The sequence below is a fragment of the Nerophis lumbriciformis genome, linkage group LG09 (genome assembly GCF_033978685.3).
Source record: "Nerophis lumbriciformis linkage group LG09, RoL_Nlum_v2.1, whole genome shotgun sequence".
NCBI lineage: Eukaryota > Metazoa > Chordata > Actinopteri > Syngnathiformes > Syngnathidae > Nerophis > Nerophis lumbriciformis.
The window spans coordinates 47,077,501-47,100,126 of NC_084556.2; the positions used below are offsets into that span (position 1 = coordinate 47,077,501).

Genomic DNA, 22,626 nt, shown 5'->3' on the forward strand with positions numbered 1-22,626 from the left:
GGGCATCAGCGGAGTGTGAACGGGCAGCGGGCTTGTGGGGATCATGCCGAAGCTGCGGGAAAAGCACAAATTTGCAACGCTCAGCAAACGGCGCCCGCTTGGTTAGGAACGCGCGCGCGGCTTCGGAGCACACCTGTTTTTGTTGAACTGGACGGCAAAGTCGGTCATGTGCTGCAGGGCCTTGTTGGTGAAAGTCATGTCCATGTACATGTGGCCCTGGCGGCGAGAGAACGTTCCAGAGATCTCCAGTCCCTTGGCTTTCACCGCGGGCAACCACACCTAGGGGAAAGGTGTACATTACAGGGGTGCCAAACTCCTTTTAATTAAGGGGGCACATTCCCATAGGGCCTGCTTGTAACAGTGAATATATATGATTATAAACATATAATAGATTCATTACAATTTGCAACGGAAACTGTTTTCGTTTATTATATTTTTTACTTACAGATTAATGTATTACTTGCTTTGAAATCATAAATCAAGTTGACAAGCAGATATTTAAGTATTACATTTTGATAACCAAAACAAATGCTTGGAACATCTTGTTGCATGATCAGATATTATTCAAGTGTATGGAGTACATTTGCACGTCAAAATTGAAAGAATGAATACATTTAGCCAGAAAGTGCTTTTTTTTTTTCTTTTTTTTTTTTCTTTTTTTCTTACAGGCCAGATAATTGTTGTGGCCACAATAAAAAAATTTGGCTGACCACGTAAAATGATGTGGCAGGCCACTTTAAACAATGTGGCAGGCCACTTTAAATGATGTTGTTGGCCAATTTAAATTATGTTGTGGGCCACGTTAAACGATGTGGCAGGTCATTCTAAATTATGTTGCGGGCTACCTTAAACGATGTTGCTGGCCACATTAAATTATGTTGCGGGCTTCCTGAAACGATATGGTGGGCCACATTAAACGATGTTGCTGGCCACATTAAACGATGTAGCGGGCCCCCTTAAACGATAATTCTGGCCACATTAAACAATGTGGCGGCTACCTTAAACGATGTGGCAGGCCATATTAAACAATGTGGTGGTTCATTTTAAATTATGTTGCGGGCAACCTTAAATGATGTTGCTGGCCACATTAAACGATGTGGCGGGCTACCTTAAACAATGAAACAATGTTCCTGGCCACAAAAAATGATGTGGCAGGCCACTTTAAACGATGTAGCGGGCCCCTTTAAACGATGTGGCGGGCTACCTTAAACGAAGTGGCAGGCCACGTTAAACAATGTTCCTGGCCACATAAAATGATGTGGCAGGCCGTTTTAAATTATGTTGCGGGCCACATTAAATGATGTGGCTGGCCACCATGAACAATGTGGCGGGCTACCTTAAATGATGCCACCATTAAACTATGTGGCGGTTCATTTTAAATTATATTGCGGGCAACCTTAAATGATGTTGCTGGCCACTTTAAACAATGTGGCGGGCTACCTTAAACGATGTAGCGGGCCCCCTTAAATGATGTGGCAGGCTATTTAAAATTATGTTGCGGGCCAAATTAAACGATGTGGCTGGCCATTTAAAACGATGTGGTGGGCCACCTAAAACGATGTGGTGGGCCACCTTATACGATGTTTCTGGCCACATTAAACAATGTGGCAGGCCATTTTAAATTATGTTGCGGGCTACCTTAAACGACGTGGCAGTTCACCTTTTTCGATGTTGCTGGCCACATTAAACGATGTGGCAGGCCATTTTAAATTATTTTGCGGGCCACCTTAAACGATGTGGCAGGCCATTTTTAATTATGTTGCTGGCCACATTAAACGATGTTGCTGGCTACATTATATTATGTTGCGGGCTACCTTAAACGACGTGGCAGTTCACCTTAAACGATGTTGCTGGCCACATTAAACGAAGTGGCAGGCCAATTTAAATTATGTTGTGGGCCACACAACATCAGAATAGGCCAGAACAATTCTGTAAAATGTGAATTACAATTTTGCACTGCTTTGTTATTTTTTCTAATTGTTGTATTTTATTACCGTATTTTCCGCACTATAAGGCGCACCTTCAATGAATGGCCTATTTTAAAACTTTGTTCATATATAAGGCGCACCGCATTATAAGGCGCATAGAATAGACGCTACAGTAGAGGCTGGGGCTACGTTATGCATCCCGCAGTTGCGAGACCTGTTGTGGCTCAATATTGGTCCATATATAAGGCGCACTGTCAGCTTTTGAGAAAATTGGAGGTTTTTAGGTGCGCCTTATAGTGCGGAAAATACGGTATATCATATACATAAGTATATATATATATATATATATATATACAGTGTGTATATATATATATATATATATATATATATATATATATATATATATATTATATTTATGAATATTTTTAATATATATTGTTTTTCTTTTTTATCATTAGTTTTAATCTAAAGTATGTCAGTAACCATTTAAACATTAAAAACTGGGATAAACATAGGTCTCATAGTCTAACTGCTAAGGTAACAACATACAGAAGATTACTAAATGTTCTCACAGCTTTGGGTGCCACGTAGCCTCCAGATGCGATGGCCATGCCCGTGGAGAGCTCAAACAAGTCGTTGAGGCCGCTGCTGCTGACAGCCGGCGGTGCCGGAGTGGGCGACGGAGCAAACGTGCTAGGAACGGACGAGGGGATGAAGTTCTGGCCCACCTGAGGGGAACGTCACGGCGAGAGTACAGGGTCATAAAGGCAACCTCCATAGCAATACAGAGTGAGAAGAAGGAGCTATGAAGCTGAGAAGAATCACACAAGAAGACCATGCAAATGTTCTCCACTGTAGAAGAAAAGCTAATGTGAAGAGGTGAACAAAGTCGAGGAAGGCGGTCTGACTTTTCATGTTTTCGCCCAGATCAGACCTTTGAATGCTTAGTGATGTCATAACAGTGACTAACTAGCATAAAATGTGCATGGCTAACCTTGACTGGTTAACATAAAATTACCATGAATTGATTAACGTGGACCCGACTTAAACAAGTTGAAAAACGTATTCGGGTGTTACCATTTAGTGGTCAATTGTACGGCATATGTACTGTATTGTGCAATCTACTAATAAAAGTCTCAATCAACCAATGAATAACATAAAATGTGCATGACTAACATTGACTTGCTAGCATAAAATGTGCATGACTAACATTGACTGGCTAACATAAAATGTGCATGACTAACATTGACTGGCTAACATAAAATGTGCATGACTAACATTGACTGGCTAACATAGAATGTGCATGACTAACATTGACTGGCTAACATAAAATGTGCATGACTAACATTGACTGGCTAACATAAAATGTGCATGACTAACATTGACTCGCTAACATAAAATGTGCATGACTAACATTGACTCGCTAACATAAAATGTGCATGGCTAACCTTCATTGGTTAACATAAAATTACCATGAATTAATTAACATGGACCCGACTTAAACAAGTTGAAAAACGTATTCGGGTGTTACCATTTAGTGGTCAATTGTACGGCATATGTACTGTATTGTGCAATCTACTAATAAAAGTCTCAATCAATCAATCAATAACATAAAATGTGCATGGCTAACATTGACTGGCTAACATAAAATGTGCATGACTAACATTGACTGGCTAACATAAAATGTGCATGACTAACATTGACTGTAACATAAAATGTGCATGACTAACATTGACTGGCTAATATAAAATGTGCATGACTAACATTGACTGGCTAATATAAAATGTGCATGACTAACATTGACTGGCTAATATAAAATGTGCATGACTAACATTGACTGTAACATAAAATGTGCATGACTAACATTGACTGGCTAATATAAAATGTGCATGACTAACATTGACTGGCTAATATAAAATGTGCATGACTAACATTGACTGTAACATAAAATGTGCATGACTAACATTGACTGGCTAATATAAAATGTGCATGACTAACATTGACTGTAACATAAAATGTGCATGACTAACATTGACTGGCTAACATAAAATGTGCATGACTAACATTGACTGTAACATAAAATGTGCATGACTAACATTGACTGTAACATAAAATGTGCATGACTAACATTGACTGGCTAACATAAAATGTGCATGACTAACATTGACTGGCTAATATAAAATGTGCATGACTAACATTGACTGGCTAACACAAAATGTGCATGACTAACATTGACTGGCTAACATAAAATGTGCATGACTAACATTGACTCGCTAACATAAAATGTGTATGACTAACATTGACTGGCTAATATAAAATGTGCATGACTAACATTGACTGGCTAATATAAAATGTGCATGACTAACATTGACTGGCTAACATAAAATGTGCATGACTAACATTGACTGGCTAACATAAAATGTGCATGACTAACATTGACTCGCTAACATAAAATGTGTATGACTAACATTGACTGGCTAACATTAAATGTGCATGACTAACATTGACTCGCTAACATAAAATGTGCATGACTAACATTGACTGGCTAATATAAAATGTGCATGACTAACATTGACTGGCTAACACAAAATGTGCATGACTAACATTGACTGGCTAACATAAAATGTGCATGACTAACATTGACTCGCTAACATAAAATGTGCATGACTAACATTGACTCGCTAACATAAAATGTGCATGACTAACATTGACTCGCTAACATAAAATGTGCATGACTAACATTGACTGGCTAACATAAAATGTGCATGACTAACATTGACTGGCTAACATAAAATGTGCATGACTAACATTGACTCGCTAACATAAAATGTGCATGACTAACATTGACTGTAACATAAAATGTGCATGGCTAACATTGACTGTAACATAAAATGTGCATGGCCAACGTTCACTGGCTAAGATAAGCAGACACCAGAGGTCAGATGGGGCCAAAACATGCAAAGTGCGACAAAGCGAGCTTCTAGTTGAAAGCGTGCAAGAACGGCAGCGCTTGTCAACTTGATGGTAGCAGGCAGGCAAAGAGAGACGGGCTTGACTTACAGCTGGACTTCCACCAACACCTCCGCCGAGGTCTCCCCCCAGCTAGAAAGAAAAGGAACAGGGCCCCCCAGGACAGAGGATCCAAACATCACACACACAAAACAAAGACAAGAGAAACTTTTCTTAGCGACCGCTCTCACTTTTGCAATAAAACAACAATAGAAATGATGTGTGACGTGTGTGACTTCAGGGAACATGCTTTTATTGCATTGTAATATATTTAAATGGGCGTGATTTAGAATTGTTTATGCTTGGACATTTGTTATAATATCCGCAAAGTTGAGTGAGCAGGTTGTGTTGTTTGACCATGTGTGTTTACCTTTTGTGTTGGTTGCATTTTATGCGCCATGACTAGGGAAGGTTGTATGGATTAGGTCATATAAGTAGCGTATTTTCCGGACCATAGGGCGCACCAGATTATAAGGCGCACTGTCTATTTTTGATCTTTTTACATATATAAGGCGCACCGGATTTTAGGGCACATTAAAGGAGTCATATTATTTTATTTTATTTTTTCTAAATGTAAAACACTTCCTTGTGGTCTACATAACATGTAATGGTGGTTCTTTGGTCAAAATGTTGCACAGATGATGTTTTACACATCATCTTCAAGCTGCTTTCTGACAGTCGCTTCAGAATGCGCCGTTTTGTGGGCGGTCTTATTTACGTGGCTCACCTTCGGCAGCGTCTACTCTCGTCATCCGTGCAAGGACGGGAGTGGAAGAAGTGTCAAAAGATGGAGCTAACTGTTTTAATGACATTCAGACTTTACTTAAATCAATAACGGAGCAGCATCTCCTCATCTGTGAAAAACCGTCCGTCCGGAACTCTTTAACTCTTTAACTAAAGTCCCTTGGGTGAATAATGTAAACTCACTACACCGGTATGTTTTAGCGCTTTCATGGCGAGTTTACTGACAGATATATGTAAGAACTTTACTCTACTTTATATTAGAAATGGCAACAGCGGAGGATGAATGTCACATAACAGCACGGACTACAAAGGCGAACGCGCGCAATTTTTCAGGATTTATGCAGATCCCAAATACAGATCAGCAGGTACCAGAAGGTAAGAAAAGTTGATTTTGCATACTACTGTGAAACAAAACGCCAGATAATATGTCTTACCTTATACACACACACCATAATAATACTCGTATGTTGAAGCACATCAAGCGGTGTGACTTGATAGCTTACCAAAGTCATATTGGTAAGCTATCAATCACCAAAAATAATTCCCGGACACGGCCACCGCTGCTGGCCACTGCTCCCCTCACCTCCCAGGGGGTGATCAAGAGTGATGGGTCAAATGCAGAGAATAATTTTGCCACACCTAGTGTTTGTGTGACAATCATTGGTACTTTAACTTTATTAAAACATTTTAATAGATTTTTGAGCGCCGTGTGTAATGTTCTATATTTTCAATGGAACATATAAAATGTTGGTGTTGTCATACTTGCCAACCTTGAGACCTCCGATTTCGGGAGGTGGGGGGTGGGGGCGTGGTCGGGGGTGGGGCAGGGCGTGGTTAAGAGGGGAGGAGTATATTGACAGCTAGAATTCACCAAGTCAAGTATTTCATATATATATATATATATATATATATATATATATATATATATATATATATATAGCTACATCCTGAAAATATGCAAACAAAACTGTGTTTAGATAATTGATACTTCAAACTTGCATAAATAAATATTAAGGAATATAACATAACTTGGCTTCTGAGAGCTTCAAAATGTAATGAATAAAATGCTAAAGTTGTTGATAAACAAGCAATTATTTTAATAATTAAATATGGTCATTTTAAATGAATTATGATAATTTAAAATTAATTATTTCAAATATGTTTATTTGAATAATTCTATGGCTGGATGTAATAAGGAGTCAGAAAAAATACAAATAAAAATACAATTAATTTTGATGTTTTTAGCACAATATAGTAAAAATGTATTTCGTTTTTTTTTTTTTATTAATTAATATATTTATTTTTAGGTAACATAAACATAATAATACAATTTCTATCTAGTCTGGATGATTTAGTTCTTGTCACCCTGTTGTCCTCCCGTCGTGAAAAAAGGCTGTCCTCACTCAGGTCCGCATGGAGCTGGAGGGGGCGTGGCCTCCAGCTCCGGCTGAAAAACGGGAGATTTTCGGGAGAATATTTGTCCCGGGAGGTTTTCGGGAGAGGCGCTGAATTTCGGGAGTCTCCCGGAAAATTCGGGAGGGTTGGCAAGTATGGGTGTTGTTTACTTGAGTCATATTGCCATCATAGTGCAGCCTACACTAATATCTTATGTTTGACTGCCATCTATTGGTCACGCTTATCATTACACCATGTACCAAATAAAATAGCTTCAAGGTAGGTAAGCTCAACCAAACTTATTCCTTAGCGCACCGGGTTATAAGGCGCGCTGTCGAGTTTTGAAAGGGGAAAAAAAGGATTTTAAGTGCGTCTTATAGTCCGGAAAATACGACAAAGGCTGTGCTTTCAACTCTTGACGTCTCACATTGAAGACGCCAGCGGCCCATAGTTTGGGCGCCCGACATTCAAAGTGCTCACCAAGCTGTCCAGGCCCCCTCCCAGGAGGTCCACTGCGCCCATCTGCATGGAGGACACCTGGGGCACGTTGACAGGAGGGCCCAGGTCCAGGTTGAGAAGGTCACCCAGCAGGTCGCCCTGGCTGGGGATGACGTGTGGTTGGTCCATGGCGGCCGCTGGCCCGCCGCTCACTGGACTCTCGCCTGTGTCGATGCTGTAAAGTGTTAGGCACAATAGTCTCATATTAGCCAATACAAAAGCTGTAAAAGGTTGTGTTCTTATGTTACTTCAAGCAATGTCATTTTTTCAGGTAATAGTTCAGGTTCTTTTTGTAGGGACGCACGAAATTAGAAAAAATAAATCATTTCGTTATATATTGCGATAGGGAAAAATGGTCAGTGAGTATAATTGCATGTTGAGTCAGACCTGCTGTGCTGGACCGGGAGGTGTTTCCGGTGGATTCCGTGGCTGCCCTCCACAAAGGCGCTGGGCGGCTTGTGATAGACCGAGGCCAGGGAGCCGATATGGCAGATCAGCTCATCCAGCAGAGTGGGCTCGATCAGATCCGTCTCCTCGGAGATGAGCGGCTTCTCGGACAGCACCACCTCCTTGGCGGTGACCGGGTCGGTGGAGAGCAGGCGCCAGTAGATGTAGCCTCGGTCGCGCAGGTCCGGGTTGTCCGAGTCCTGGAGAAGAGGAAGCCAGGTCAACATTCAGAGGTAGGAGAAGCTGTGTGTAAGAAAAAAAGGGCTCACCTGAGTGGCCAAGCTGAGGACCTGCTGCACCAGCTCCTGCGTCTCAGATGGCTTCTTCAGGAAGAGCTTGACGATGGCGGTCAGCAGAGTGAGCTGCACCTGGAAGGTAAAGCACACATCGTTTAACCGGACAGCGAGCAGTATGGCATCGTGACAAGACGTAGACGAAATCTACCTGCGTGCTTTCATCATGGAAGCCCTCCAGGAAGCTCTCCAGGAGCTCATCGGCGTTGTCAATCCTCTCCGCGTACTCGCCGACGATCCAGATCATGGCGGCGCGAGCGTCTGGCTCATCCAGAGAATCCAAATTCTCACAGAGTGTGGCGATGATGCTCTCGTACCTGAGAAGGAACCATCCGCTCAGTACTCTCAACAGACCTTTCATTATGTACACATGCACAGTCCAATTAGCCAAGAGCTCTTGTATGAGATGCCAGTGGCTTGGGGAAAGTGGCTTGGATGGTAGAGCGGCTTACCACCATCAATGTGTTCATTATCATTATATATTATTAAATGTAACTCAGCACCATCAGGGTTTTCTTTGTTATTATATTATTATTATAATTATTATTAGGGATGTCCGATTATATCGGACTGCCGATATTATCGGCCGATAAATGCTTTAAAATGTAATATCGGAAATTATCGGTATCAAAACTATCGGTATCGGTTTCAAAAAGTAAAATGTACGACTTTTTAAAACGCCGCTGTGTACACGGGCGTAGGGAGAAGTACAGAGCGCCAATAAACCTTAAAGGCACTGCCTTTACGTGCCGACCCAGTCACATAATATCTACGGCTTTTCACACACACACAAGTGAATGCAAAGCATAATTGGTCAACAGCCATACAGGTCACACTGAGGGTGGCCATATAAACAACTTTAACACTGTTACAAATATGCGCCACACTGTGAACCCACACCAAACAAGAATGACAAACACATTTCGGGAGAACATCCGCACCGTAACACAACATAAACACAACAGAACAAATACCCAAAACCCCCCCCGCCCCCTCCTCATGCTCTCTCAGAGAGAGCATGTCCCAAATTCCAAGCTGCTGTTTTGAGGCATGTAAAAAAACATAATGCACTTTGTGACTTCAATAATAAATATGGCAGTGCCATGTTGGCATTTTTTTTTCCATAACTTGAGTTGATTTATTTTGGAAAACCTTGTCACATTGTTTAATGCATCCAGCGGGGCATCACAACAAAATTAGGCATACTAATGTGTTAATTCCACGACTGTATATATCGGTATCGGTTGATATCGGAATCGGTAATTAAGAGTTGGACAATATCGGAATATCGGGTATCGGCAAAAAAGCCATTATTGGACATCTCTAATTATTATTAAATGTAGCTCATCAACATCAATGTGGCTTGGATGGTAGAGTGGCTTACCAACATTACTGTGTTCATTATTAATATTGTTATTATTAAATACGTCTTACCACCATAAATGAGTTATTTATTATTATTAGTAGTAGTAAATGTAACTAGCTTACCACCATCAAGAAGTTCATTATTATTATTAAATTCATCTTACAACCATAAATGAGTTCATCCTTCCATCCATCCATTTTCTACCGCTTGTCCCTTTTGGGGTCAGGGGGGTTAGCTGGAGCCTATCCCAGCTGCACTCGGGCGGACAAGTCGCCACCTCATCGCGTTATTTTTAATATTATAATTATTATTAAATGTTGTGCACCACCATCAAAAAGTGCATTATTGTTATTTAATGTAGCTTGCCACCATCAATGAGTTCATTATTATGATTCAATGTAGCTTACTACCGTCAATAGGTTCATTGTTATTTAATGTAGCTTACCACCATCATGGTGTGAGTATAGTATACCGTATTTTTCGGACTATAAAGCGCAATTAAAATCTTTTCATTTTCTCAAAAATCAACAGTGCGTCTTATAACCCGGTGCGCCTAATGTACGGAATAATTCTGGTTGAGCTTACCGACCTCGAAGCAATTTTTTTTTGGTACATGGTGAAATTATACGTGTGACCAGTAGATGGTAGTCACACATAAGAGATACGTGTAGGCTGCAATATGACGCCAGTAGACAACACCAAAACTTTAAATGTTCCATTGAAAATAAAGAACATTACACACGGCACTCAAAAATCTGTCAAAATGTATTAGTAAGACTTTGAAGCCGCACCGCTTGATGGATTGTCGGCCCATTACGGCAACCGTAGTCAGAGATACAAGTATTACTATGGTGTGTGTATAAGGACCGCAAAATGGCACCCATTAGCAGACATATTATCTGGCGTTTTGTTTCACAAAATTATGCAAAACCAACTTTTCTTACTTTCTGATACCTGCTGATGTGTATTTGAGATCTGCATAAGCCCTGAAAATTTGCGCAGGTTCGCCACTGTAGTCCGTGCCGATGCCGTAGTCGATAAGCTTCTTCTTTTTCTCTATCTTCTTGTTATGGGACATTCACCCTCCACTGTTGCCATTTCTAATATAAAGTAGCGTAAAGTTCTAACTTATATCTCGCTATGGAAGCACTAAAAACTACCAGTGTACTGGGTTTACATAATTTACCTAAGGAACTTTAGTTATTAGAGAGTTCCGGTCGAACACATTTCCGGCGTTATTGCACTAGTAAGCCACGGATGAGGAGATGCTGCTCCGTTATTGATTTAAGTAAAGTCTGAATGTCATTAAAACAGTTAGCTCCATCTTTTGACACTTCTTCCACTCCCGTCCTTGCACGCTACACCGCTACGACAAAGATGACGGGGAGAAGACGCTGCCGAAGGTGAGCCACGTAAATAAGAAAACACAAAACGGCGCATCCTGAAGCGACTGTCAGAAAGCGACATGAAGATGATCTGTAGAACATAATCTATGCAACATTTTGACCAAAGAACCACCATCACATGTTATGTAGACCACAATGAAGTGATTTACATTTAGAAGAAAAAAAAAAAATTAATAATATGACTCCTTTAATGCGCCCTATAATCCGGTGCGCCTTATATATGAAAAAAAGATTAAAAAATAACCCATTCATCGGCAGGGCGCCTTATAATCCGGTGCGCCCTATGGTCCAGAAAATACGGTAATGTAAGTATAACGGGTTCTCATTGTAACGTGCTTAAAGTCAAAAGAAAAAGTGCTATATAAATATAACTCATGATCATTGTGAAGGTGACTTGATGACATACTTGTTGGGGTACTTGCGGAAGATGTCCCTGATGACCACAATGGCCTCCTGAACCACGTAGTTGACTTTGGTCTGGATGAGGTCCAGCAAGGTGCTGACACAGCGCTCTGCCGATTGCTGGAAAGGTTGAGGACAGGAGGACATCATCACTACTGTGTTCCGCATGGCTTTTATAGAAGATTTGCATGGAAACAATTGAGGATTCCACTATGTAGCCAACACCAACAAATGTCGCAGAGGTGGCATCTGTAAAGCTGAGGTTTAAAGGGGAAGTGACCCAGGGGTTGGTACACTCTACTGAATATGTACAAGTCAAAAAATAGACCAGGTGAAAATCTTACTGATGAGCATGTCTTACCTCAACTTTGATAGCACAGCGGCCAATGGCGCGTACAGCCTTGCGCACAAAGTCAACATCCACCTCTGTGGCGTATTCCTTTAACTCAGCCAGCACCTGTAAATACATCAAATTGACTCTTACACATGGATTCAGTTTAGTCCACTGAAATCATTTACTGATCTTAAATATTTTTTTGTAAAATGTATTGGTATCAGTGCCACTACTAGTTCACTTTCCAAAAAGTAAGATGATTTTATGGTTCCTTTTTCAGATCTGGCGTTTTGTTTCGCAATATTATGCAAAACCAACTTTTCTTACCTCCTGGTACCTGCTGATGTGTATTTGAGATCTGCATAAGAACTGAAAATTTGCACAGGTCCACCATTGTAGTCCGTGCCGACACCGTGGTCGATAAGCTTCTTCTTTTTCTCTATCTTCTTGTTATGCGACATTCATCTTCAGCTGTTAATGAAATTAAACAATGGATGTCCGCTAACTTCTTGCAACTCAACGCCAAGAAAACGGAAATGCTGATTATCGGTCCTGCTAAACACCGACATTTATTTAAAAATACCACCTTAACATTTGACAACCAAACAATTACACAAGGCGAATCAGTAAAGAATCTGGGTATTATTTTCGACCCAACTCTCTCCTTTGAGTCACACATTAAGAGTGTTACTAAAACGGCCTTCTTTCATCTCCGTAATATCGCTAAAATTCGTTCTATTTTATCCACTAGCGACGCTGAGATCATTATTCATGCGTTCGTTACGTCTCGTCTCGACTACTGTAACGTATTATTTTCGGGTCTCCCTATGTCTAGCATTAAAAGATTACAGTTGGTACAAAATGCGGCTGCTAGACTTTTGACAAGAACAAGAAAGTTTGATCATATTACGCCTATACTGGCTCACCTGCACTGGCTTCCTGTGCACTTAAGATGTGACTTTAAGGTTTTACTACTTACGTATAAAATACTACACGGTCTAGCTCCATCCTATCTTGTCGATTGCATTGTACCATATGTCCCGGCAAGAAATCTGCGTTCAAAGAACTCCGGCTTATTAGTGATTCCCAGAGCCCAAAAAAAGTCTGCGGGCTATAGAGCGTTTTCTATTCGGGCTCCAGTACTATGGAATGCCCTCCTGGTAACAATTAGAGATGCTACCTCAGTAGAAGCATTTAAGTCCCATCTTAAAACTCATTTGTATACTCTAGCCTTTAAATAGACCCCCTGTTAGACCAGTTGATCTGCCGTTTCTTTTCTTTTCTCCTCTGCTCCCCTGTTCCTTGTGGAGGAGGGGGGGGGGCACAGGTCCGGTGGCCATGGATGAAGTGCTGGCTGTCCAGAGTCGGGACCCGGGGTGGACCGCTCGCCTGTGCATTGGCTGGGAACATCTCTGCGCTGCTGACCTGTCTCCGCTCGGGATGGTGTCCTGCTGGCCCCACTATGGACTGGACTCTTACTATTATGTTGGATCCACTATGGACTGGACTCTCACAATATTATGTCAGACCCACTCGACATCCATTGCTTTCGGTCTCCCCTAGAGGGGGGGGGGGTTACCCACATATGCGGTCCTCTCCAAGGTTTCTCATAGTCATTCACATCGACGTCCCACTGGGGTGAGTTTTTCCTTGCCCTTATGTGGGCTTTGTACCGAGGATGTCGTTGTGGCTTGTGCAGCCCTTTGAGACACTTGTGATTTAGGGCTATATAAATAAACATTGATTGATTGATTGACTGTTGCTATTTCTAATATAAAGTAGCGTAAAGTTCTTACTTATATCTGTCAATAGACTAACTATCAAAGCGCTAAAAACTGTAGTGGGTTTACATAATTCACCCACGGAACTTTAGTTATTAGAGGGTTTTAGTCGGACGTTTTTTTACGGGACACATTTCCGGCGTTGATGTTGCATTATTGAGCCACGGATGAAGAGATGCTGCTCCAATATTTATTTCAGTAAAGTCTGAATGTCATTAAAACAGTTACCGTAGTTCCATCTTTTGACACTTCTCCCACTCCCATCCTTGCACCATACACCGCTACAACAAAGATGACGAGAAGACACTAAAACGGCACATCCTGAAGAGACGCTCAGAGAGCTACTTGAAAATGGTCTGTAAAACATCATCTATGCAACACTAGTTCACTTTCCAAAAATTAAGATGATTTTATGGTTCCTTTTTCAGATCATATAGTCAATAGCTCTCCCTATAATTACATAAAACGTACAGTTAATACATGTGATAAAATTTTGATTTTGATTTTGGCTTCTCACAATCATGAAAATATAATATTGGAAAAAAACGATTAACGCAACGTGCATGCAAATTCCAGATCTGGTAACGGTGGAACGGATGGGGAGCGAATGAATGGGGGGATAAAACATGTCTACTAGAAGTTTGGGATGTCAACATGGTTGAATGAGCCTTCTGAAGTGCTCTGTAAACTGCAAATTAGAAATGTCTTTTGCACTTAAAAAGGCATCGAGGGCGATTCTCTTAACCTGACTCTCGCCAGATCCTTGTCGTTCGCTGAGCTCCACACATTGAGCGTTTTGTTTCGCAATATTATGCAAAACCAACTGTTCTTACCTTCTGAAACCTGCTGATGTGTATTTGGGATCTGCATAAGTACTGAAAATGTGCGCGGGTTCGCCATTGTAGTCCATGCCGATACCGAGGTTGATAAACTTCTTCTTTTTCTATATCTTCCTGTTATGGGACATTCATCTTCCGCTGCTGCCATTTCTAATATAAAGTAGCGTAAAATTCTTACTTATATCTGTCAGTAGACTAGCTATCAAAGCGCTAAAAACTGTGGTGCGTTTACATAATTCACCCACAGAACTTTAGTTATTAGAGCAGATCTGGGCAAATTAAGGCCCGTTGAGCTTTTCAATCTGGCCCGCCGGACATTCCCAAATAATTGTTTTAGATGTTTAAGATGTAAAGTGTAGCTGCCATTATGATGTGCAGTGATGTTTTCTAATGACCGGAAGTCTTCAACTATACTAAGTCTTGGAATCTGCATCATATACTAGTTACTATGGTCATCTAATTAGTTACTATGGTCATCTAATTACTTACTGTGGTCATCTAATTACTTACTATGGTCACTATGAGATATTTCAGATGGTAGGTGGGTTTTTTTTCACTATGTTTGTTGCATTTTGGTTGCGTTTCGGTTGATTGTAAAATATGTTGTCAATATTCAGTGTTTTATCATTCATAGTTAATATTGTAAATCACACATTCTATATTTTCATGCACATTCTGAGTGTCTCATTCAGTAAAAAAAATTCAAATTCCATTCTATTTTTTAAGGCGGTCTGTCATAACGTTTTTAGCTTTCAATAATTATTGTGAGGTTTTGTTTTAGTGTTCCTAAAAATGGATATACCGGCCCCCAGACACACTTTTTTTAATGTAAATCTGGCCCCCCGAGTAAAATAATTGCCCAAGCCTGTATTAGAGGGTTCCAGTCGGACGTTTTTTCACGTTGTTTTCCGGCGATGTTGCATTATTGAGCCACGGATGAAGAGATGCTGCTCCAATATTTCTTTCAGTAAAGTCTGAATGTCATTAAAACAGTTAGCTCCATCTTTTGACACCATCCCGTCTCCGCTCGGGATGGTGTCCTGCTGGCCCCACTATGGACTGGACTCTTACTATTATGTTGGATCCACTATGGACTGGACTCTCACAATATTATGTCAGACCCACTCGACATCCATTGCTTTCGGTCTCCCCTAGAGGGGGGGGGGGGGTTACCCACATATGCGGTCCTCTCCAAGGTTTCTCATAGTCATTCACATCGACGTCCCACTGGGGTGAGTTTTTCCTTGCCCTTATGTGGGCTTTGTACCGAGGATGTCGTTGTGGCTTGTGCAGCCCTTTGAGACACTTCTGATTTAGGGCTATATAAATAAACATTGATTGATTGATTGATACTTCTTCCACTCCCATCCTTGCACGCTACACCGCTACAACAAAGATGACGGGGAGAAGACGCTGCCGAAGGTGAGCCACGTAAATAAGACCGCCCACAAAACGGCGCATCCTAAAGCGACTGTCAGAAAGCGGCTTGAAGATGATCTGTAAAACATCATCTATGCAACATTTTGACCAAAGAACCACCATTACATGTTATGTAGACCACAAGGAAGTATTTTAAATTTAGAAAAAAATCATAATATAATATAATAATAATGTAATATTACCCCTTTTGTATGAAAAAGACCTGAATAGACCCGCTCATTGGCATTGCACCTTTTAATTCCGGTGCCCCCTATGGTCCGAAAAATACAGTAAATCAAGCGCTTAATCGATAAAATCGATAGATTAATTGATTTATGAAATAATCGTTTGGTGTAGCCCTACTTTAATGCCAACCCTCCTGATTTTCCCGGGAGACTCCCGAATTTCAGTGCCCCTCCCAAAAACCTCCAGGGGCAACCCATCCATCCATTTCCTACCGCTTATTCCCTTTTGGGGTCGCGGGGGGCGCTGGAGCCTATCTCAGCTACAATCGGGCGCGGAAGGCGGGGTACACCCTGGACAAGTCGCCACCTCATCGCAGGGCCAACACAGATAGACAGACAACATTCACACTCACATTCCCGAATTTCTCCCGATTTCCACCCGGACAACAATATTGGGGGCGTGCCTTAAAGACACTGCCTTTAGCGTACTCTCTCACCTGAAACCTTCACCCCTTAACAGCCGCATACTGTCCAGGCGTCCGCTTTTCCTCCATATAAACAGCGTGCCGGCACAGTCACATAATAATGTAGCGTTGGACGGGTTTAACAATGATCTTTACTGGAAGATGTCAAGCAATGCTGACACGTTGTATGATCTTTTAACTGGTTTAATGATAACGCAAGGCATACTTGGTCAACAGCCATACATGAGGGTGGCCGTATAAACAACTTTAACACTGTTACTTATATGCGCCACACTGTGAACCCACACCAAACAAGAATGACAAAAACATTTCGGGAGAACATCCATACCGTAACACAACATAAACACAACAGAACAAATACCCAGAATCCCTTGCAGCACTAACTCTTCCGGGACGCTACAATAACATCTACGACTTTTGGAGCTCAGTGCACAACTGCACACACAACAAGAAGGAGATTGGAAAAAATAATTTCATTTCATCCAGAAAAGCTCGAAGGGGAAGGGGTATGCTGCCTGCACCTCAACCCCGCCCCCCTAACCCTGCACCCGCAACCACGCCCCCATCTCCCGAATTCAGAGGTCTCAAGGTTGGCAAGTATTCTTTAATGACAAAGCCTTTCATACCTGGGCAATGTTAGCCTGAGAGGCCAAGCGGATCATGATGTCCAGTTTCTCCAGTTTCACGTAAATGGGGTCGTTGTACTTGACGAAGAACACTTTGATTTCCTGCTTCAGGATCTCAGGCCTGCACATAAACGGAAGATGAAAGCCAGCGACCAAACGCAACAGTGCACGCTACAGTCTGACATACGACACCTTTTCTGCACTATGAGGTTGATGTTCCTCAGCGCCACGTACTGGACCTCGGGCTCTCCGGAGAGCAAGGTGACGAGGGGCGGGGATAGCTTCTTCAGCAAGGTGTTGTAGTAGTCAGAGTCTTTGGGCAGAAGCTCCAGGAACTTCATCAGCACCTTGACCGCCGACAGAACCACGGCAGAGTTGGCGTGGGAGAGCCGGGGAGTGACGCGCTCGCAAATGCTTCAAAAGAAGGAAAAAAATGAACATCAATTCAAATGTCAAGGTGGAAAAATGCTTATGGGGTCTGGCTCGTACCTCTGAGCCTCACGCTCATCTTTGGGGTTGTAGTTAGACAGGCAGTCCAGGATGAAGATCTGACCCCACTCCGTGCACTCGTTAAGGGCCGTCAGCAGCTTGTTGATGTTCTGGGGGTTGAGGTCCAGCAGGTTGCTGTTGGGGTGAGACTCGCTGATCTCCGACAGGGCGGCCACGGCGTTGGCGACGACCTGAGGGAGAAGGATTTTATTTCAGTAAACAACAACACCCTTTCTTTCCTCCAAAGCAGACCAGGGCAAATTAAGGCCCGGGGGCCGCATGCGGCCCGTTGAGCTTTTCAATCTGGCCCGCCGGACATCCCCAAATCATTTTTTTAGCTCTTTAAGTTCAAAACTGTAGCTGCCATTATAATGTAAAGTGATGTTTTCAAATGACCATAAGTCTTGAACTAAACAAAGTATTTCAATCTGCGCTTTTGCATGATATACTACTGTATTTTTTGGACTATAAGTCGCAGTTTTTTCCATAGTTTGGCCGGGGGTGCGACTTATACTCAGGAGCGACTTATGTGTGAAATTATTAACATATTACCGTAAAATATCAAATAATATTATTTATCTCATTCACGTAAGAGACTAGACGTATAAGATTTCATGGGATTTAGCGCTTAGGAGTGACAGATTGTTTGGTAAACGTATAGCATGTTCTATATGTTATAGTTATTTGAATGACTCTTACCATAATATGTTACGTTAACATACCAGGCACCTTCTCAGTTGGTTATTTATGCCTCATATAACGTACACTTATTCAGCCTGTTGTTCCATCCATCCATCCATCTTCTTCCGCTTATCCGAGGTCGGGTCGCGGGGGCAGCAGCCTAAGCAGGGAAGCCCAGACTTCCCTCTCCCCAGCCACTTCGTCCAGCTCCTCCCGGGGGATCCCGAGGCGTTCCCAGGCCAGCCGGGAGACATAGTCTTCCCAACGTGTCCTGGGTCTTCCTCGTGACCTCCTACCGGTCGGACGTGCCCTAAACACCTCCCTAGGGAGGCGCTTGGGTGGCATCCTGACTAGATGCCCGAACCACCTCATCTGGCTCCTCTCGATGTGGAGGAGCAGCGGCTTTACTTTGAGCTCTCCCCGGATGACAGAGCTTCTCACCCTATCTCTAAGGGAGAGCCCCGCCACCCGGCGGAGGAAACTCATTTCGGCCGCTTGTACCCGTGATCTTGTCCTTTCGGTCATAACCCAAAGCTCATGACCATAGGTGAGGATGGGAACGTAGATCGACCAGTAAATTGAGAGCTTTGCCTTCCGGCTCAGCTCCTTCTTCACCACAACGGATCGATACAGCGTCCGCATTACTGAAGATGCCGCACCGATCCGCCTGTCGATCTCACGATCCACTCTTCCCTCACTCGTGAACAAGACTCCGAGGTACTTGAACTCCTCCACTTGGGGCAAGATCTCCTCCCCAACCCGGAGATGGCACTCCACCCTTTTCCGGGCGAGAACCATGGACTCGGACTTTGAGGTGCTGATTCTCATCCCAGTCGCTTCACACTCGGCTGCGAACCGATCCAGCGAGAGCTGAAGATCCTGGCCAGATGAAGCCATCAGGACCACATCATCTGCAAAAAGCAGAGACCTAATCCTGCAGCCACCAAACCAGATCCCCTCAACGCCTTGACTGCGCCTAGAAATTCTGTCCATAAAAGTTATGAACAGAATCGGTGACAAAGGGCAGCCTTGGCGGAGTCCAACCCTCACTGGAAACGTGTCCGACTTACTACCGGCAATGCGGACCAAGTTCTGGCACTGAGCATACAGGGAGCGGACTGCCACAATCAGACAGTCCGATACCCCATACTCCCTGAGCACTCCCCACAGGACTTCCCGAAGGAGACGGTCGAATGCCTTCTCCAAGTCCACAAAACACATGTAGACTGGTTGGGCAAACTCCCATGCACCCTCAAGGACCCTGCCGAGAGAATAGAGCTGGTCCACAGTTCTACGACCAGGACGAAAACCACACTGTTCCTCCTGAATCCGAGGTTCGACTATCCGGCGTAGCCTCCTCTCCAGTACACCTGAATAGACCTTACCGGGAAGGCTGAGGAGTGTGATCCCACGATAGTTAGAACACACCCTCCGGTTCCCCTTCTTAAAGAGAGGAACGACCACCCCAACCACTATTCTTTATTTATTTTAAATTGCCTTTCAAATGTCTATTCTTGGTGTTGGCTTTTATCAAATACATTTCCCCAAAAAATGCGACTTATACTCCGGTGCGACTTATATATGTTTTTTTCCTTCTTTATTATGCCTTTTCGGCCGGTGCGACTTATACTCCGGAGCGACTTATACTCCGAAAAATATGGTAGTTACTCTGGTAATCTATTTAGTTACTATGGTAATCTAAGTGACAGCAGCTCAGACGAGGCACCAAGCAGTGTGGGTGGGGAGCGTTTCCACACAGTGTTTCCAAATCGGCCAGAGACAGACGCAGAAGGGGAGATTTTTACAACAAAGTTGTAAAGCTTAGTCCATCCATCCATTTTCTACCGCTTATTCCCTTCGGGGTCGCGGGGGGCGCTGGAGCCTATCTCAGCTACAATCGGGCGGAAGGCGGTTGTACACCCTGGACAAGTCGCCATCTCATCGCAGTGTAAAGCTTAGTGACATATCAGATTGTAGGTGGGGTTTTTTTTTTTACCCTTCGCATTCATATTTTGCTGTGTTTATTGCATTTTTGTTGCGTTTTGCTTGATTATAAAATATGTGGATGGAGGGGTGTGACGTTTATATGTTGTCAATATTCAGTGTTTTATCGGTCATAGTTAATATTGTAAATCCCACATTCTTTATTTTCATGTACATTCTGAGTATGTCATTCAGTAAAAAAAAAAAAAATTCCATTCCGTTTTTTAAGGCGGTCTGTCATAACGTTTTTAGCATTCAGACAGTATTGTGAGGTTTTGTATTAGTGTTCCTAAAAATCAGATATACCAGCCCCTAGACACCTTATTTTCTCAAGATTTGCCCCCCCCCCCCGAGTCAAAATAGTTGCCCAGGCCTGCTCTAAGGCCTGGATACCGACCATGGGGTTGGAGTCGGCGATGAGATCCCTCAGCGAGTCCAAGAAGCCCTGGTCCTCCACCATCTGGGCGTTGATGTCGTGAAGCTTGGCCACGCACACGGCCGCGGTCTTCCTCACGTACGGGTCCTCGTCCTTCAGACACTTCCTCAGTGGCTCACACAGGTACTCCGTGATCTTGTCCACTCGGATGCAGCCCATAGTGCGGACGGCCAGGGCCCGAATAAGGGGGTTCGGGTCCTCGCAGTCCTGGACAAGAATCACAAATATCTTGGTTTATTTGGGGAATACAGCGGTACCTCGTCTCACGGTTTGCATAAGGGCGCCGTGGCTCAGAAACTTGAAGGTTCCTGTACGAATCCAGCTTTCGCCATCTTAGGCACTGCCACTGCACGTTACCTTATGGTAAGTTGGGTGCGTTTTGCACGTGACGTCTACGAATGCATGCCGTCACTACTGTTTTTTTTTTTTACTAAATAAAAGCTTGTTTTAATACACAGTCTGGGTCACAGCTTGTCATTTGCCAAACCACTGGTGAGAAGCACTGATCAATGAAAATAATCAATGAATAAGCCTAATTTATTATTTGAAAGTGTTGTTTAGTAACTGTTAACTTGAAAGAAAGGTCTTATAGGAGGGATGTCAAACTGGTTTTCTTTGAGGGCCACATGGCAGTTATGGCTGCCATCAGAAATGTAATAGTGAATAATGTATGAATTTGCCTCTGGATTTCATTATTAATTACATAAATTGTTTTAAGTAGACGGTCAACTTTAAATTTACAAAATTTTACTTTAAAATATAGTGTTTTCTTAACTTTTTACAACATTTTACAGGAAATAGAAAAACAGGAACACGGTTTTTTGGGGCGGTTTTTACGGAAAAAGCTGGCAGCTCAGTTGCCAGAATTTTACTGTTAAATGTATATTGGTTTTTACAACATTATATTGTTCATGGAAAAACAGTAAAAGTTATTTTTTAATTCTGGCAACTAAGCTGCCAGTTTTTCTACCGTAAAAACAAATGTCTTGTCTTTCCATTTACAGTAATACACCGTTAAAAACTACAACCGTAGATTTTACAGTCAAAAACTGGCAGCTCAGTCAACAGAATTTTAACACAAAAAACAGTAGTAGTTTTTTTCAATTTACAGTAATATGCTGGAAAGCAGTGGTCCCCAACCTTTTTGTAGCTGCGGACCAGTCAATGCTTGAAAATTTGTCCCACGGACCGTGGGGGGGCTTGGTATTTATTTATTTTTGTCATAAAGAAATACAATCATGCGTGCTTACGGACTGTATCCCTGCAGACTGTATTGATCTATATCAGTGGTTCTTAACCTTGTTGGAGGTACCGAACCCCACCAGTTTCATATGCGCATTCACCGAACCCTTCTTTAGTGGAAAAAAATAAAATAAAATTTCAAATTCAAGACAAAGTTATATGTTTTTGGTAACACTTTAGTATGGGGAACATATTCTAAGTAACAAAGACTTAATTTAGAGTTATTTGGACACTAGGGGAACATATTCTAAGTAACAAAGACTTAATTTAGAGTTTTTTTGACACTAGGGGAACATATTCTAAGTAACAAAGACTTAATTTAGAGTTTTTTGGACACTAGGGGAACATATTCTAAGTAACAAAGACTTAATTTAGAGTTATTTGGACACTAGGGGAACATATTCTAAGTAACAAAGACTTAATTTAGAGTTTTTTGGACACTAGGGGAACATATTCTAAGTAACAAAGACTTAATTTAGAGTAATTTGGTTAGGGTTAGGGTTATTTGGTTAGGGCCAGGGTTAGAGAGTTAGGGTTATAATAAGGCCATGCCAAATAAGGCATTAATAAGTACTTAATAATGACTAGTTAAGAGCCAATATGTTACTAATTTGCATGGTGAATTTGTCCCCCATACT

General features: G+C 42.3%; 1 protein-coding gene across 3 annotated transcripts in view; it reads right to left on the reverse strand.

Annotated features, from left to right (window-relative positions):
• ap2b1 (adaptor related protein complex 2 subunit beta 1) overlaps positions 1–22,626 on the reverse strand; it is a 47,596-nt gene that overhangs the window by 15,488 nt on the left and 9,482 nt on the right. For all 3 annotated transcript variants that reach the window (XM_061963053.2, XM_061963054.2, XM_061963055.2), the window contains exons 5-18: positions 20,708–20,953; positions 17,647–17,837; positions 17,350–17,571; positions 17,158–17,278; positions 11,850–11,945; positions 11,493–11,608; positions 8,466–8,631; positions 8,291–8,389; positions 7,962–8,221; positions 7,557–7,749; positions 4,989–5,030; positions 2,501–2,656; positions 134–279; positions 1–52 (exon numbers count right to left, since the gene is read on the reverse strand). The exon at positions 1–52 is cut by the window's left edge and continues 78 nt beyond it. In XM_061963053.2, the coding sequence (XP_061819037.1) occupies positions 1–52; positions 134–279; positions 2,501–2,656; positions 4,989–5,030; positions 7,557–7,749; positions 7,962–8,221; positions 8,291–8,389; positions 8,466–8,631; positions 11,493–11,608; positions 11,850–11,945; positions 17,158–17,278; positions 17,350–17,571; positions 17,647–17,837; positions 20,708–20,953 (2,106 nt within the window). The remainder of the gene's footprint in view (positions 53–133; positions 280–2,500; positions 2,657–4,988; positions 5,031–7,556; positions 7,750–7,961; positions 8,222–8,290; positions 8,390–8,465; positions 8,632–11,492; positions 11,609–11,849; positions 11,946–17,157; positions 17,279–17,349; positions 17,572–17,646; positions 17,838–20,707; positions 20,954–22,626) is intronic.